Source organism: Phymastichus coffea, unplaced genomic scaffold (assembly GCF_024137745.1).
Source record: "Phymastichus coffea isolate CEN01 unplaced genomic scaffold, Cenicafe_Pcof_1.1 PCOF00118, whole genome shotgun sequence".
In the NCBI taxonomy this organism is placed as follows: Eukaryota; Metazoa; Arthropoda; class Insecta; order Hymenoptera; family Eulophidae; genus Phymastichus; species Phymastichus coffea.
The window spans coordinates 478,162-493,506 of record NW_026706929.1 but is presented as its reverse complement, the minus strand read 5'-3'; the positions used below and the strand labels follow the sequence as shown (position 1 = coordinate 493,506).

The 15,345-nt window shown below is 55.0% G+C and overlaps 2 protein-coding genes across 3 annotated transcripts in view; both read left to right on the top strand.

Moving 5' to 3' along the window:
• LOC131671031 (LIM/homeobox protein Lhx9-like) overlaps nt 1-6,287 on the top strand; it is a 68,459-nt gene extending 62,172 nt beyond the window's left edge. For both annotated transcript variants that reach the window (XM_058947142.1, XM_058947141.1), the window contains 2 exons: nt 3,912-4,055; nt 6,028-6,287. In XM_058947142.1, coding sequence (XP_058803125.1) covers nt 3,912-4,055; nt 6,028-6,190 — 307 coding nt within the window. In that variant the 3' untranslated portion in view covers nt 6,191-6,287. The remainder of the gene's footprint in view (nt 1-3,911; nt 4,056-6,027) is intronic.
• Nucleotides 6,191-8,590, top strand: LOC131671014 (vacuolar protein-sorting-associated protein 36-like; the record flags this gene model as incomplete). Its single annotated transcript, XM_058947121.1, has 1 exon — nt 6,191-8,590. A coding segment is annotated over one exon (411 nt), but the record flags the coding sequence as incomplete, so codon positions are not given.
• Between the last annotated feature and the right edge of the window lie 6,755 nt (nt 8,591-15,345).

Here is a 15,345-nt window from a genome sequence, read left to right as displayed (position 1 = left end):
CTCAGAATGCATGCGATCAAACATGCGAGCGGCTTTTGTAATTGACGGCGAACCTGAAAACCTTAACTACCGCAGATCCCTTGCTCTCTCTCTCTCTCTCTCTCTATCGCGCGCGCGCGCGCTCGCTGTGACACACTTTCCTAACGAGCATTCAAGAAGAAAAGACAGGAACAACGAGAGAGTGAGAGAGAGAGAGAGAGAGGGAGAGCGAGAGTGGGGGTAAGCGTAATAACGAGGTGGCTCGCTCGAAAAAAAAAGAAACGTGGTACTGCTTATAATTTTAATGACGCCGTGTCCAAGCGCCGACTATTAAGAATACGCGTAGCTAGAAACTTTTAACGAGACGACGACGACGACTAAGGCGACGACTAGCGCTGCGACGGCGACTGCGACGACAACGGCGACGTCGCGAGCGCGGTATTATGTATTTTATAATGATCCGCGTGGCGAGATGACGACGGCGCCGGCAGGAGGGGGTCGGGGGGAATTCCGCCGAAAATTTGGTGGCGCATGCGCATCCGCAGCGGAATAAAACGTGCGAGAGCGCGGGTGATCGATTGCGCAACAACCGCGGAAACAGTGTTGGGCGAGTGTCGCGGCGGCCGAGCTCCGACGGCGCTTGATAAGCCGCGGCGTTAACGCAATTGCCGGCAGTGGCGCAAGAGCCGCGCGTCTCGCTAATGGGCGTTTCGCAAAGAGGAGCCGAGCGCGCGGATCATCAGCTGCTGAGTCTCGCAATGGAGATCGGGCGCATGTAATTGGCGCTGCCGGCGACGCCTCGGTCCGCGGAGGAAAATAAGGGCTCGAGCGGCTCGGTTTTACGAGGCAGCTGGACACCTCTGCTCCGGCAATTTGCTCCGACCGAGAAATCCCAGAAACAATTCACTTTACGGGGCGTAACACGCAACAAATATCCCCGACGCTCAGGGAAAATTGCCGGCCGCCTTTGATGAGATTGCAAAGCGACTAAGTTTTAATTTGTTCTCGCGTGACGAGGATTATGTCTAGCTCGCCGCCCAGCCGCCGCCTGCCCCTCATATTGACTCGTTCCCGAGCCCGAGCACGACTTTTCTCCGTGGCCTTCTCTTTTTAGCGCTCAAATTGGATTTCAGCTCGGCTACCGACCAGATTGCCCGCCGCGACAATTAACTAATATTCGATGTAGTGGTCTGCTTTTTCGTCATCGGCAACGCCGCGCTTGGCTGACGAAAAGCGGGTCCGCGCGGGTCTCGGAATACGGATGGAATTGATTGCTAGGCTGGGTGACCGGTGCAAAGGTTAATTTAATCGAGAGAGAGAGAGAGAGAGAGAGAGAGAGAGAGAGAGAGAGAGAGAGAGAGAGCGCGCGCGCGCGCGCGCGCAAAGACTCCGGCCTAGGCAATAACACACGCGCATGCACGGCTGTGGCGAGCGTTTTAATAAAGAGAGCGCTCGAGAGCGCCGGGCGTATTATTAACCCCCCTAGAGATGATGAGTAGGCCGGTCTGCTGGGGAAGAACTCGTTCTGTTTATCGCCGGCCATCTCTTTAATCCAATATCCTCCTTCTCTTCTTCATTTTTTAATCAGCTCTCGCGGCCGCGCTCGATTTCTTTGATTAACCTCGAGGGCCCGGAGCCGGCGATCGATTCCAAGCTAATCAACATGTATTAATTGCGCCACATATCGAATCACTTTGCCGGATTGCAGCTTCGCCTTGGCGGGCGTCCTTCCAGAAATCCCACGAAAGGCCAGCTGCGAGCTTTCGAGATCGAAAATATCGAGCCATTAGGGTAGGAGCGCGGGTGGCGGGGGCAGGGGAGGGGGGGCGGCGGGCGTGCACTGGGCCACGACTGCTAGACTACAGAGGCGTGCGCGAGCGCTCGCGGAACTAAATTGACTTGGCAAATGTTGGCTGTAAGTTAAATTAGCGCCCCAGCCCCTCCACACGCTCCCTCGTAATTACAACTTTTCTCATTAATCAGCGGCCTCGCAGCGGCCGCGCTCTTTTTCGCGCAAACAGATACATCGGCGATCGGACGCGCGCCACTCCGTCGATCATCGAGCTCATTAGCCCGCGCGCACGCGCGACTCGCGGATTAACGGTACGCTTATCGCCGCGGCGAGCTTGCGATTGCCTCGCCTCCGCGGCGGTAAACCCGGCGTCGACTCGAGCCGGCGATCGTCGGCTCGTCGAGACGCCGATTGTTCTTCCAACTATCTATATTTTCCTCGTAATTACTAATTAGACGCGCGGCTAATTGCCATCGCTTGCTGCCGAAAGAGAGCAAAGTTGCTCGACGCGAGATATCGATGTCGAACCCCCTGCCCCTACTTTAGCTCCCTTGTCAATATCGCGTGTTAATTAGGCCGGCAGCTTATTAATTAACCCCCGTCCCCGTGGCCCGGCCGACAAACTTTTTCGAAGATTCGCTGGCTTGGCCAAGCAAAATAACTTTGCTCTTCGAGAGCCAGTTAATTAGCGGCTAATGCAGCGTGAAACGTACCTTGCCTGCTCTCTCTTTCTCGCTCTCTCGCTCTCTCGCTCTCTCCCTCTCCTCTGGCCGTGCGATTCAAAGAAAATAAAAACTCAAGCTTTTTTCGAGCAGCCGCGAAAGTTTGAAAATTGAAATTAATTAGCGAAAATTCGGCGGGCAAAACTCGATTAGCCGCGATCGAACGCGAGAAGGAGCGGCAAAAAAAGCCGAGCCAACGGCGGCGGCAGCCGAGAGCGCCGAAGGAATTGAAACGTCAGGCCAGATAAATTAGCAGTTTAATTATCGAACTGTCAGGCCGGCAATTAAATTAATAACGAGATTTAGCGAGAGCGCGCGGGCGAGCGAGCGAGAGCGGGACAATGGTGGCGAGGGACGAGGGGCAGGGGGGGAGGGCGGCGGTGAGCGGTGTCGAGCGGCGTCGAGCGGCGTCGAGCGAGGAGGTAAATAGGCGCTCTGTTTGCTTATCATTTTCTATCGATTGCGCGCGCCCGCGCCGAGATCGCTCTCGATACATCTGTCAATTAGGCGAGATCCGGGCCGGCGATAAATCAGCGCAGGGCCCTTTGCCGCGGCGCGCGGCAGCAGCCCGGAGCCCGCCGAATAATTAGGTCCTCGACAATTGCCGCCGTCATCTCATATTGGAATTCGGCCGCCAGCGTTGACACATATTTGCAAAGGACGGGCCGATCCGCGAGCGCCGAGTTCATTCGATTGCCGGCTAATTGGCGGTTCATCAACAAGACGCGTAGATGGTCGGCTGAAAAGCTGCGCGCACGTGACGCTCAGCTAGACGCTGGCTTCTTTGGCAGTTGGGGCACGCGAGCGATATGCGCGCGGCAAACACGCACGGAGGGACGCGACGTCGGCTAATTGGTGCATAAACATCGAGTCTCTGGTGCAGCAGTAGCGCGCGCGCAAACATTGACTGCCATTAGCCTTGTAAATACGTCGCGAGCTAGCATCCCGAGGGAGCAAAAAATCCGGCTCCCTAATTATTTCGAAAAAAGGGTGTCGCGTTCTATTCGGGGCGGGAATAGAGATTGCTTTGCGCGGCCGAATCTCGACGGTACAGGGGGGGGGGAGGGGGGGGGGATTTACGCGCGGGCTGCGGCGCGCGAGAAGAGCTGCCAATTAAACGGCGCACTTACAACACCTTATTATATCGATGCGCCAAGCGAATGGCGAGAGCGAGAGAGAAAGGAGCGTCGAGGTGAGTCGTGAGTTGGAGCCGCCGAGAGCTCATTTACTTAGAGCCGCGAGAAGCGTGCAAGCGCTTAATTGGAAACACGTACTCGGAATCTCGGGGCGCGCGGCGCGGCTGGCTGCTTATCGCGGCCGGCGGCCTACATGCATGCGTTCTGTCGATTGATTGCTCATTGTTGCGAGGAGCGCGCGGCGAGCGAGATGGAATGATGGGCCCGTTGGCTTTGTTGCAGGCTGTTCGGGACATCGGGTTCGTGCGCAGCTTGCGGCCACCAGATCCCGCCGTCGGAGATGGTCACGAGGGCGGGCAACGGCATCTTCCACACCAAGTGCTTCGCATGCACTAAGTGCGGCACGCAGCTCATGCAAGGCGACAGGTGAGTGTAGCTCCGGCTCGATATCCGCGCGGCCGGCCTGCAGGCGACCGCCGCGCAACTACCCATCAACCGCCGACAACAGATGCGCCAACTGTTATTAGCGCAAACTGCACACCAAACACAAACGGACTGCTCGAGGCCATCGCTTTCTTCTCTCTTCTCCCCTTTTCTCCTCTCGACTCTTCTCTTCTCTTCTCTTCTCTTCTCTTCTCGTCTCTCCTCCTCCTCCCCCCTCCACCCTCCCGGCAACGAATCATACCGATTGCCTTGGCCGCATCGATTGCCAGGTGTCGAGCCCTTTCTTTAGTTTCCAATTGACCACTGCATCTTCATTATCCAACTCTCGATCATTACTTTCATCGACCAACAAACTTCTCTTTCTCGCAATCTGCAACAATGCCAACACAATCGTCCACAGCTATTTCCAGCTGAATCGCGTCTATTACGTATTTTCATCTGTAGAATTCGATTTCCGAGTCAGATTAACACTGTAATTTTTTGTTTTTTATGAATTTCCCGTAGACTATAAAAATATGATGTATTTTCAAGCGATTTTTCAGCACTTTTATAGATAAAAAAGGTTGTCACAAACGTGCCACATGATCGGCGAAAGCTTTTTAGGTCTTATTTATGATCGATAAAACGGCATGACCAAAAGCCCACGCTCAATGTGATAATTCGATAAAGCTTTCTCGATTTGAGGCATTGTTACTGTGGCATTCCTCGTCGTTTGCATTAAACAGATTGAGTCGATTATGAACCGAAAGCTAATTACCGCCTCAATATTTGACGTTCTCTAATCAAAATCCTTGATTGTACAATCGATACATGCTAGTGCCTGCAATTATACTGATACGCCGTCGCGTTCAGTAGTTAAAATTCATACCTGGCAATATCTCTCTGGCAGAATTCTATTCAATTCCTTGAGCAAGTCTTGGAGTGTATAAATGTTCAGAATTCGATTAACTTTTACGTGTTTAATATTGACATGCTTTCTTGACTACTTTTTCATCATTTCACAGAGATAAAAATCTAAAAATAATAACCATCACAATGTCGTTCAGAATGTTTTTCCATGCAATTTTTCAGAATCTCTCGATATTTACTTTGTTATGTCAATCGATGTAGTTAGTCTTTTACTGGATTGAAATTATGTGATTTCATTTTTGAACGAATAATTTAAAATCGTTATGCCGAATTGATTCGTTTTATTCGTCAATTTTTTATCGATGGACTGTCTGCAATGATTAATTAATTTTGCTTTCACCAAGATTCATCAATATTTACCAATAATAATTTTTCTATCATGAGTCTCTTGAAGCGTATCGAGTATTAAGTCTTTAGAAAACGACTGTAAACTGTTTAACATTGTTTAAGTATAACTGGATGAAGTTAATTAATTAGCTGAAACGTCGGAATAATAATTTTGAAAAAATAAACACCTGTAATGTTTATAAAACAGTTTTCATCAGGTCTTTTTTTATTTCAATTTTTCAGTAATCTGCTTAATATATAATGAGAAATACAAATTCGAATTATCTACGTAGGCTTTTTATATTAATCACTTATTCTAATGCATAAAGCATATCATTGAATCTTGCAAAAGAGTTAATTTGTTTGGCTAGTATATCAATTTATTTTTTCACTAGAAACCATACTTTTGTATGTAACACAGTTTCTGCAAATTGATCACGATAGATGTTAAATTACAACATTTTGTAGGTTATAAATAAATGAATCACTAAATATACACAACAATCAATAAGGTTGTTCGATTTAGGTGCATTCTATATGAGTAAGTGCGGCGTAATACAACCCGCTTTCAAGGTCTAATAAAGTCTAGAAGGGTTTTTGCCACAATAGATTTGACCAGGGCTTCAAGAGTCGCAATGGAATCGGACGAATTGCGGAAAATACCAAGGCCCTCGGTGTATTTGCCTTACTAAAAGAAGCTCGTATCGTTTGTTCGCAGATACTACCTGTTGCAAGGTGGAGCAGTGTGCGAGTCGGACTTTAACAAGATGGTTAAATCGGCGAATTTGGCGACGGCGGCAGCGGCAGCGGCAGCGGCGGGCAACGGCGGCATGCCCACGCGGAAAGGCAAGGTCGGCCGACCCAGGCGGTCGCGTGAATGAAACGGCAACCCGGTCGGCCGCCCGAAGAAGGTGGTCGCGCCCGTGGCACCTCCCGTAGTCGTGCAAGCGGCCAGCGCGCCGCAGCTCGAGCTCGCGGTGGACCACGTGGCCACGACCGACGCCTACTCGCCGCCGCCGCCGGGTCACCACCTCCACTACGCCGCCTTGCAGCAGCAGCAGCAGCAGCAGCAGCAGCAGCAGCAGCAGCAGCAGCAGCAACAGCAGCAACAGCAACAACAGCAGCCGCACCATCACCACCACCACCACCAACACCAGCAGCAGCAGCAGCAGGCGATGATGGCCCAGCACCATCACCCGCACCAGCAGCAGCACCATCACCACCACATGGCAGCCTCGTCCTCGCAGCCCTCCTATCAGGACTGGGACTGGACGAGCGAGGGCTGCGATTGAACGGCCGAGGCTGCCCGCTGACTGACGTGAAAGCAAAGTGCGCGCTGGTTGTGTCTCCTATATATACATATACGATAGACAATTGTTCTTCGTTTGTTTTCATCTGTTTATTTGAACTGATCTGTTAGTCTCTCTTTCCTCGACTTGTCGCAGCGACAAACGAATGCCCGCGCGTGCGCTTACAAGCAATAAAGTGATAATGGTCGGGCGCCGCCCTCGCGTCTCAGGGTACAGCAGCTCGTGGTCATCCGTCGACAGGACAATCCGCCCTGGCGAATCTTGCGCGCGCCGATCAGAGCAAGATCCTCGTATTTTTCCATGTAGTATGTTACGAGCCCCCAAAGGGATATTTTTCGACAGCCTCGGCTCTCGCGCACCTCCTCGGCCAACAGCCGCCAGCTCGAGCTGGGCTCTCTTGTTCTTGTTCTTCTGGATCCTCGCCATCCATGCTCCCTTGCCCTGTCTGTCTCGTTTTGCCGCAGACCTCTAAGTGTCAATGTACATATATATAGTTATACCTCGAGACGCTCCGCGTAGCGTTCGACAGCGCTCGTGTTCGGCGCGCCGCACCACACGACCACACGACAACGCGACCAATGCGACCACGCACGCACGCACGCACGCACGCATACACACACACGCATAGACTCCGACACACATCCGCGAGCAGCGCGACAATCTTTCCGGGAACGGACGAACGGGCGACGAGAGAAGCTGCAGCGACAGCCACTCGCGCGCGCGCCGAGCTCGGTCCGCGCGCGAATCGACGGTCGCTGCACCCGCAATAAATGTAACATAAATGTATAATCTTATCAAAGCGATGGCAAAACCATGTAAAATCTGTCAAGTATCACGTTTAAGCAAAGCAAGCGCGTTCGCGGCCAATACTGTGCAATACCCTACACGCTAACCCGTTGGTCAATTGATAAGATATGGCAGCTGCGAAAGGAGCAACAAGTCTAAGTAACCGCTCGTATTGCTTGCGACTGGCGCGCTCTCCACAAACTCGTCGACGTCCTTCACTACTAGTACGCGACATGTGTTTAGCAGCCTGACGTTTGTCCAGCGCCACTACACGCGATATACCTCTGTCTCACAATACTGGCCCGAACGAGATCAAGTTCAATAGCGAGCAGCTATAAGAAATCACAATCGCCCCGAGCAAAACCTTCGATGTAAACTGTATCATAAAAAGAAACTGGTTATTACTCGTTCTCTCGTTCCGCAAATAGCGAACTTTTGTTCCGAATAAAAAGAGTGAGAGAGAGAGAGAGAGAGAGAGAGAGAGGAGAGAGAGAGAGAGAGAGAGAGAGGGAGAGAGGGAGAGAGTGAGCGAGAGAGGGAAACGACGCAAAGAAGATGGAGAAGCACGAATCGTTCTGCATGCTTAATGATCCGAGAAGTGGGAGAGTCGAGGAGCCAAGTGTCTTACCGAAGGAAGAGACCGTGAGGTGAGCGCCAAGGAGAGAGGGGGAGCGATGGTGTGCGTGTAATTTAAGAAAAATAATGCGCTGTACATAGAATGAGGAGAAGAAAACAAAAACGGTAGAACAACAAGCAAACAAACAAAAGAAAAACTACGATTTTGTATATTGTTAAAGATTTGTGTGATATAAATGGTTATTCACGAGAGGCCGCCGAGGGGGGCAAGCCAACGGCAAATATTCAGTTGCCGCTCAGCTCGAATGACAATGAGCGAGCTGGCAGAAAACTGGTTTGACCAAGCAGCTCTCGACGGCCGATCCTCCAATTGCGTTTTAGTTAATTTTGTTATTTGATTTATCCTCGATTGAGCGAAAAGAAAAAAAAAACAAAAAAATCAAATAAAAACTATTTCTGCGGACAAAAAGCCAACGGGATGTCTTCCTTGAACGAGCGAACGACACGCCCGATTGCGTATGGCTCTTGTAAAATAATGCAACGCGGTTCTTCACGAGCGCAAGAAAATAAAACACACGTTTATTAATTAATAAAGATACAAGTTTTTAGAAAGTTCCCACGAGTTTTTATTCGCGCGCTCTTTCGATCCTCCTGCTCCCGGACCTTGTCATTCAACAATGACGAAACACTCGACTTGATTTATTTTCCAAGCCGAAGATATTTATCGAGCTGATCGACCATCGGACGATATTAGTTTTTTGCCGCAAGACGCATAAATTATCGAGATCGTAGCCAAGAGGCTAGCGTGAGCGCGAAGCGGTCGTCGAAGAGACGGACAAAGGCAAAGTATAGCTGCCGAGGAAAATTGGCGAGGGACGTGGCGAACGGCGCAACACGCTGGGAGCAGTTGGCGTTGCGAGAGGACGCACAAAGCAACGGATGTTATTGTCGCAGAGTGGAGCGGCGGAGGTGGATAGCTCAACAGCGAGGGCTGACATTTGGGAAAGAATAATAAAGCGCATTAGCATAATGGAGCGGGCCAGATTTGAGCTCGAGTTCCGAAAACAATGCGGCGCGACGGGCCGCGGCGTGGAGCGAGCCCTCGACGTTCCGCCGAGTCAACCGCTGTCGGCCACGGGGCTAATGAGACGGAGCGCCGCGCGGCTAGCTGGCGGCCGGCTGGACCCGCGGCGCTGCTCCGTCGCCGCGGACTCCGCGCCGCGTATTTTCGGCCCGCTAATTGTCAGGCGTAGGAATCGCTGAGCGATGATTTCGGCGGCGCGCGCGCGCGCGCTCGTTTTAGCGCGCCGCGGCCGTCAGCTTTGCGCGATCGCCTGCGCTCGTTTTTCGATCGGACGCCGAGTGCCGCGCGGCGCGTAGTCTTCGCTATTTCCCGAGCCAATCAAAATGCTTGCTACATACATCGTCCGCCGTCAGGCCTGCTAATTAGACGCCACGTAAATCAGTGCTGAAACTCGCGGCGTTAATTAACACTGACGCTGCTCTCTCCGTTCTCGTGTACCACCTACCCGCCTCCTACCTATATACCTATCTACCTATCTACCTATCTACCTACCTACCTACCTATCTACCTACCTACCTACCTACCTGCATACCTGCCTACCTGCCTACCTCCCTACGTACCTGCCTAACTGTCTGCCTACTTACCTGCTTGTCTACCTACCTACCTACCTACCTACCTACCTCCCTACCTACCTACCTACCTACCTACCTACCTACCTACCTACCTACCTACCTAGCTGTCTGCCTGCCTGCCTACCTACCTACCTGCCTACCTCCCTACTTGCCTACCTACCTACCTACCTACCTACCTGCCTACCTATATACCTACCTACCTATCTACCTACCTACCTATCTACCTACTTACCTACCTACCTGCCTGCCAACCTACCTACCTCCCCACCTGCCTACCTGCCTACCTGCCTGCCTACCTACCTGCCTGCCTACCTACCTACCTACCTATCTGCCTACCTACCTACCTACCTACCTACCTACCTACCTACCTACCTACCTACCTACCTACCTACCTACCTACCTACCTACCTACCTACCTACCTACCTACCTACCTACCTAACCACCTACCACCTATTTTTATCGGGCGGTGAGCAGGAATACTGGAATAGGTAGCTGTTTATATTAATTAACGCGTCTAGATCGCCCCGAGATTGTCACTCGCGCGCCGCAGTCCTATTATAATGATGGATCGTCGTGGCGCGTGCTGCCAGCTTCTTATCGCGAGGCCGCTGTCGATGCGACCGACTGGCCGACTCGTCGCAATAAGCGACGCGACGCGCAGCTGCGCAAGTAGTCGAGCTTCGCTGCCGCGCTCTCGTCATTTCCTAACTCAGACGTCGTAACAATGGTTTTTGCAAAGCAGTTGTCGCGGCTCAGCCAGTTCGCGGTCGCCCGCTTTCGCCGGCGCCTCGGCAGCGGCGAGGCGGCAGAGCCGAGCCGCTCGCTCGAGCGCGACGCCGGTTTTTGTTGGAAAGCGTGGGCTGATTATCGCGCGGCTAAATTGAACGCGCCGATATCGGGAAATTCGAACAATCGTCGCGCGGCGGCCAAGTTATGAAGCCCCGAGTAATTAGCGACAAAGAGAATGCAATTAATCGCGCGCTCCGGCGGCCGGGGCCAGGGAGGGGGGCTTTCTAATCGCCTGCATATTGTTACGATCCGCGCGCGCAGTTCCTTCTTCGCTCGCGCGCTCGGAATCAATTATGGCATTCCGCGTTGACGCGCCGTACGATATGCGTCCGAAAGTTGGAAATGCGCCGGCCGAGGAGCCGAGGAGCCGCGGCGACTCGCGAACGCGCAACGCTCGACGCGATTTGCCGAAAGTCAAGCGGAACTCGGCTAACGACCGTGGCACCTGGTGGAAGCGCGCCGGGCGAGCGTGCGCGGGACTGGACGGCGATCGCGAGGTGAAAGGGCGTCGATGCATGCTTAATTAACGCGCAGCTAGCAGCCTCGAGTAGATCCGAGCCGGCTGCGATTTCTTATTAGCCGCGCAGTCGTGCAGCAACAACGGGCCGCTCGCTCGACTAATTAGTCGGCGCTCTAACTGAATTTGAGGCGGAAAGGCCGTCGTCTATATTTGCATTAGCCGGCGGCGCAATACGCAGGTAATCAGTTACAGTTAGAGGCGGCGCGCCGTCCAGAGCCGCGCGCGCGCGCGCGGATTTAATTAAAGATGGGAGATCTGGCGTCGTCGTCGTCGTCGTCGTCGTCGTCGTCGTCGTCGTCGTCACCGCCATAGTCGTCACCGGCGGCGCGGCTTTTTTGCGCAAATAATTAATATAGTAACGGCGCGCACGCGGAAATAAAGAAGAGAGGAGAACGAAACAAGCGAGAGCGCGAGTAGGCCGCGAGGTGGGGGCAGGAGGTTCGGGACGACTTTACGATCGCGAGGCTCGCGTCTATCTTTACTGCTTCGCCGATAAAAGCGAGGCGCTTTCGCGGGGAGTAAAAAGTTGTTTTGTTTGTAAATGAGCCGCCGCCAGCTTATCCGGCTTCATCTAAATGAACTTCATTAAGCTTTTGCAGTGCTGCGCTCATCGAGCTGATAACGATCGGCGGCGTGCCGGGCCGCCTGATTAACCTTGAACCGCGACCGAGCACCAAACTTAACTTTCGCTTAGAAAGCGATCGTCGCCCCATTGTCTTTGCGCCGCAGACGCTGCCGCTGCTGCTCCTCCTTCTTTCCACTCGCCTCTTGCAGTTGCATCGAGTCAACGCTCGCTCGCTTTTCCGATGCGATAAATACTGCACTCGCACTTGCTGAAACCGACGAAACAAATCCGAAGCCGTGAATAGCGATTGCTCGAGATGGCGCACGCCAAACGACCGCCGACGTATCAGCCGAGAGTCCGTTTTGACGGGCTTGGCTGATCGACACGCGAAATGGCCGCGTAGGCAGAGGCAGGCAACAATCGTCCGAGTCATCGAAGCAAACGAATATAGCTGTCGGGGACAATCCGCCGCTCAGGTTTGAATAGCAGAAAGTTGGCGAGAGTGAGGTCTCGTTAAAAGAGGAAAACATCCGCGCAATTAAGTCGGCGAGCGCCGAGGCAAGTTGGACGAGGCGGCCCGGCCGCCGGTCGGCCTGCCGGTTAATGCGCTTCTTTTCGCCGTCGGCCTTTCAGGCGAGCTCGGCCGGAGACGCGCATTGTCCGCGCGACGCCGCTCCGAGTTCTCGCGCTCGCGCCCTCTTTGTCAATGCCATCGGCGCGCTCGCGATCGCCGCGCCTATGTAACGCTCCGACCGAGAGCAGAGGCGCGGGCGAGCGCACGAGCCGCAGGCCCGGCCGAGGCGGGAACGAGGAAATCTTCGCGGAGCGTTAAGGAGGCCGACCGGCGCAGCTGTATAAACGGAAGCAACAAGCTCGTTCGCTCGTTAACTTGAATTCGCAGTTAATTTAACTTAACGTCGGGCGTAATAGCGTGACGCAGTGGTGCGGCTTCTCTCTCTCTCTCTCTCTCTCTCTCTCCTTCTCTCTCGTGCGGGCGGTCCGCAGACAGCCGTTTATCTCGCCGCAGCTACTCCCTTCTGTTCGGCTTTCGTCACGCCCGCACCTTCTATTACGCTCCTTTTTCTGGCCGCGCGCGACCACGCTGCCGAATAAACAATGAGCGGCGCACTTTGTTCCGAGCCCCACCGCAGAAGCGCTTGGCGTTACGCCCGTCCAGTTACGCGCGCCTCCTCGCCACCGCGAGCCTGCGCTCGTTCGGTTATCAACCGCTAATCCGCCGGCCCGATCCACCTTCCGCGCGTCGCCGACAGTCGCAGGCTGCGCGGACCGACGAAGGGAGATTCCCCGGATTCCTGCGCGCGGCTCTCGCGCCGGACGAATCTTCGGGCGCTGTGGCCTCGCCGATCGCCGCGTGCAACGAGCGGAAAGCAGAGCGCACGGCCCGAGGAAAGTAGCGACTCGTTTGGGCGCCCGTTTATGCGCATCGAAGGCTCGCGCCCCCTCCGGCTCCTCTTGCTCCCACTCGCTCTCTCTCTCTCTCTCTCTCTCTCTCTCTCTCTCTCTCTCTCTCTCTCTCTCTCCTTCGCTTTGTCGACTGTACTGTGAATAATGCGCACACAGGCCGACTCCTGGGCTGGGCTGGCTGCATCGCGTCGGCACCTACTGGAGCTTCTTGTTTTGTTTGCCTTTCATAATTGCGCGCCTAATTAGCTGTCGGATAATTAAAACAACACAATTAACTAACAGAGAAACTTGAGAGGCGGCCGCGCGAAAGCGAAGCACTTTGAAAGACGCGCCAGGAGATTTGCGGTAACGAGCCCTGCGACGGGTCCGCGGCTCGCCTGAAAAGGTTGCAACGATGGCGCGAGACGAAGAACGCCCGGATTACAAGGCCCGCGCGATCGCAATTGCCATTTGCCTCTAATTGCCTCTCGGTGCCGTGGCGCAAGCCGCGCACCGTTCGCTGCGTTAATGCCAATGCTCGAGTTGTCGCCGCGACGCCGTTTCGCAGTCGCGATCTCTCGAGCTTCGAGCGCACTCGCCCGAAATCCTACGAGCGGACGTTGGTCGGATTTTTCGTCCGCCGCGCGCTCCTCGAAAGTCCAATAGAGTTGTCGAGCTGCTGCTGGCTCCGATGCCCGCGCGGGCTTGCAGAGCACCGGGAGATCGCAAATAGACGAGGCAAGCGAGGCGCCGCTGGCCCGACTCCCGATTGAGAAACTACGCCGGCAACTCGCGCGCGGACTTCCGAGGAAAAAGGAGAGTTCCGCCGGCGCTGGCCGCGCGGCTCCGGTCTATTTTCTAATTATTCCGCGCGGCTGCTTCTAATTAGCGTGGCTATTACACGGAGCGCACGTTCGCGCGGCGCCGAAATACACGGGAGGCCAACTATTTGCCGGGGCCTCCGCGCCGCGCGCTCGTTCCGCGCGATAACCGCGCGAACAATGAGCGGCCTCGCGCGCGCGCGCGAGTGGCTTGCGCAACTCGCTAATCGGCGCTCATCCGCCGAGAGCGTCGACCGGCCGAGCGCCGACTTTTGCCAAAGTCACTCGACGAAGGGAAGGCGCGGCGCGGCGCGGCTGCGCGCAGCACCCCCGGCTTGGATTCCGCGTCTGGGCCGGCACGCCGAGGGGAGCGGGTAGGTGGCTCTCTCGGCTGCATCGCAATCCCATTGTCTGCGCTCTGCCCCGGCGAAGGGGCACTTTCATTTTCTTGGGATTGACGAGCGGCGCGAGCACGCGCGCGCGCGCACGTGCGGCGCCGCGCGCACACGCGCCGCGCGCGCCGACCGAGACGAGAGCGAGAGCGAGAGCGAGAGCGAGAGCGAGAGCGAGAGCGGGCGCGCGGCAATTATTATTTTGAGTGCTTGGCGACGCGCTGATATTTTATTTAAGGCACAATCGCCTAATAGCTCGGCGCCGCCGCGGAGGAGGGCCGAGGAGCGAGAACGAGTGCTGCAGCTCGGGACGGCTTTACATTAGTAAATTACCTAGTGGAGTCGAGGCGCGGCGCGATCTCTCCCTCTCGCGCGGCGCGCTTCTTTCCGATTGCGCGCGCGCTCGCGCGCCCTCCCCTCGGCGCCGCGGCGCGCCTCGCGCTCCGTTTTACTCGATCCGCAGCCGGCAGCCAGTTTCGGCGGGCGAGGTCCGTCGGCTGCGCGCGGCCGCGAGCGAACGACCGGGAGCGCTGCCGCCGGTGGCGCGCAATTAAAGGGCTGCGGCAGTAAAAGCGCGAGAGATTTGTTAAGCCGGCGCGCGAAATAAAGCTCCGGGGCCGTAAAGCGAGGAGGAGGTCTGCGGGATTGAATCGCAAATTAGTATCGCCGCGCGGCGAAATCCCCGAAAATTGAACAAACAGACCCGGGGCGCTTTTAATTAGACGTCCGAGGCCCGACGTTAAGACGGGCTCTGCCCGCGCTCGGCTGACTAATTCCTCGTGCGCCGGACCGCCGGGCATTTTTGCATTTTTGCAGCCGCGCTCGGATCCGGCGGGCCCGGCCGAGAGCGGAAGCCGTCCGTCCGGAGAAAGTTGCTGCCGATTGCCGCAGCCTTATAGAATATGGAAATGCGCGCAAGTTCCGCGCGAGAAGCTCCGGCGCGACGTAATGGGCAAGTTTCGGCGGTCGCAGGCAAGCCTCTAAGTGCTCGCTCCCGCGCCGCTCGCCTTGTCTCTTCTCGGCCGCGCCATCTATTAGCCTCCCCGCGTATGCGCGAGAGCTTCATTCATCATCGCAGCGCGCGCGCGAGCTCAGATAAGCGACATTAAGCCAGTCATTTGCGTCGCCCGCATAAATTTGGCCTATCGATCGGAGCGATCGCGCGCCGCCGAGCCAGAAGACGAACGTCGCGTGCATCCGCCAAAGCTGCCCGGCC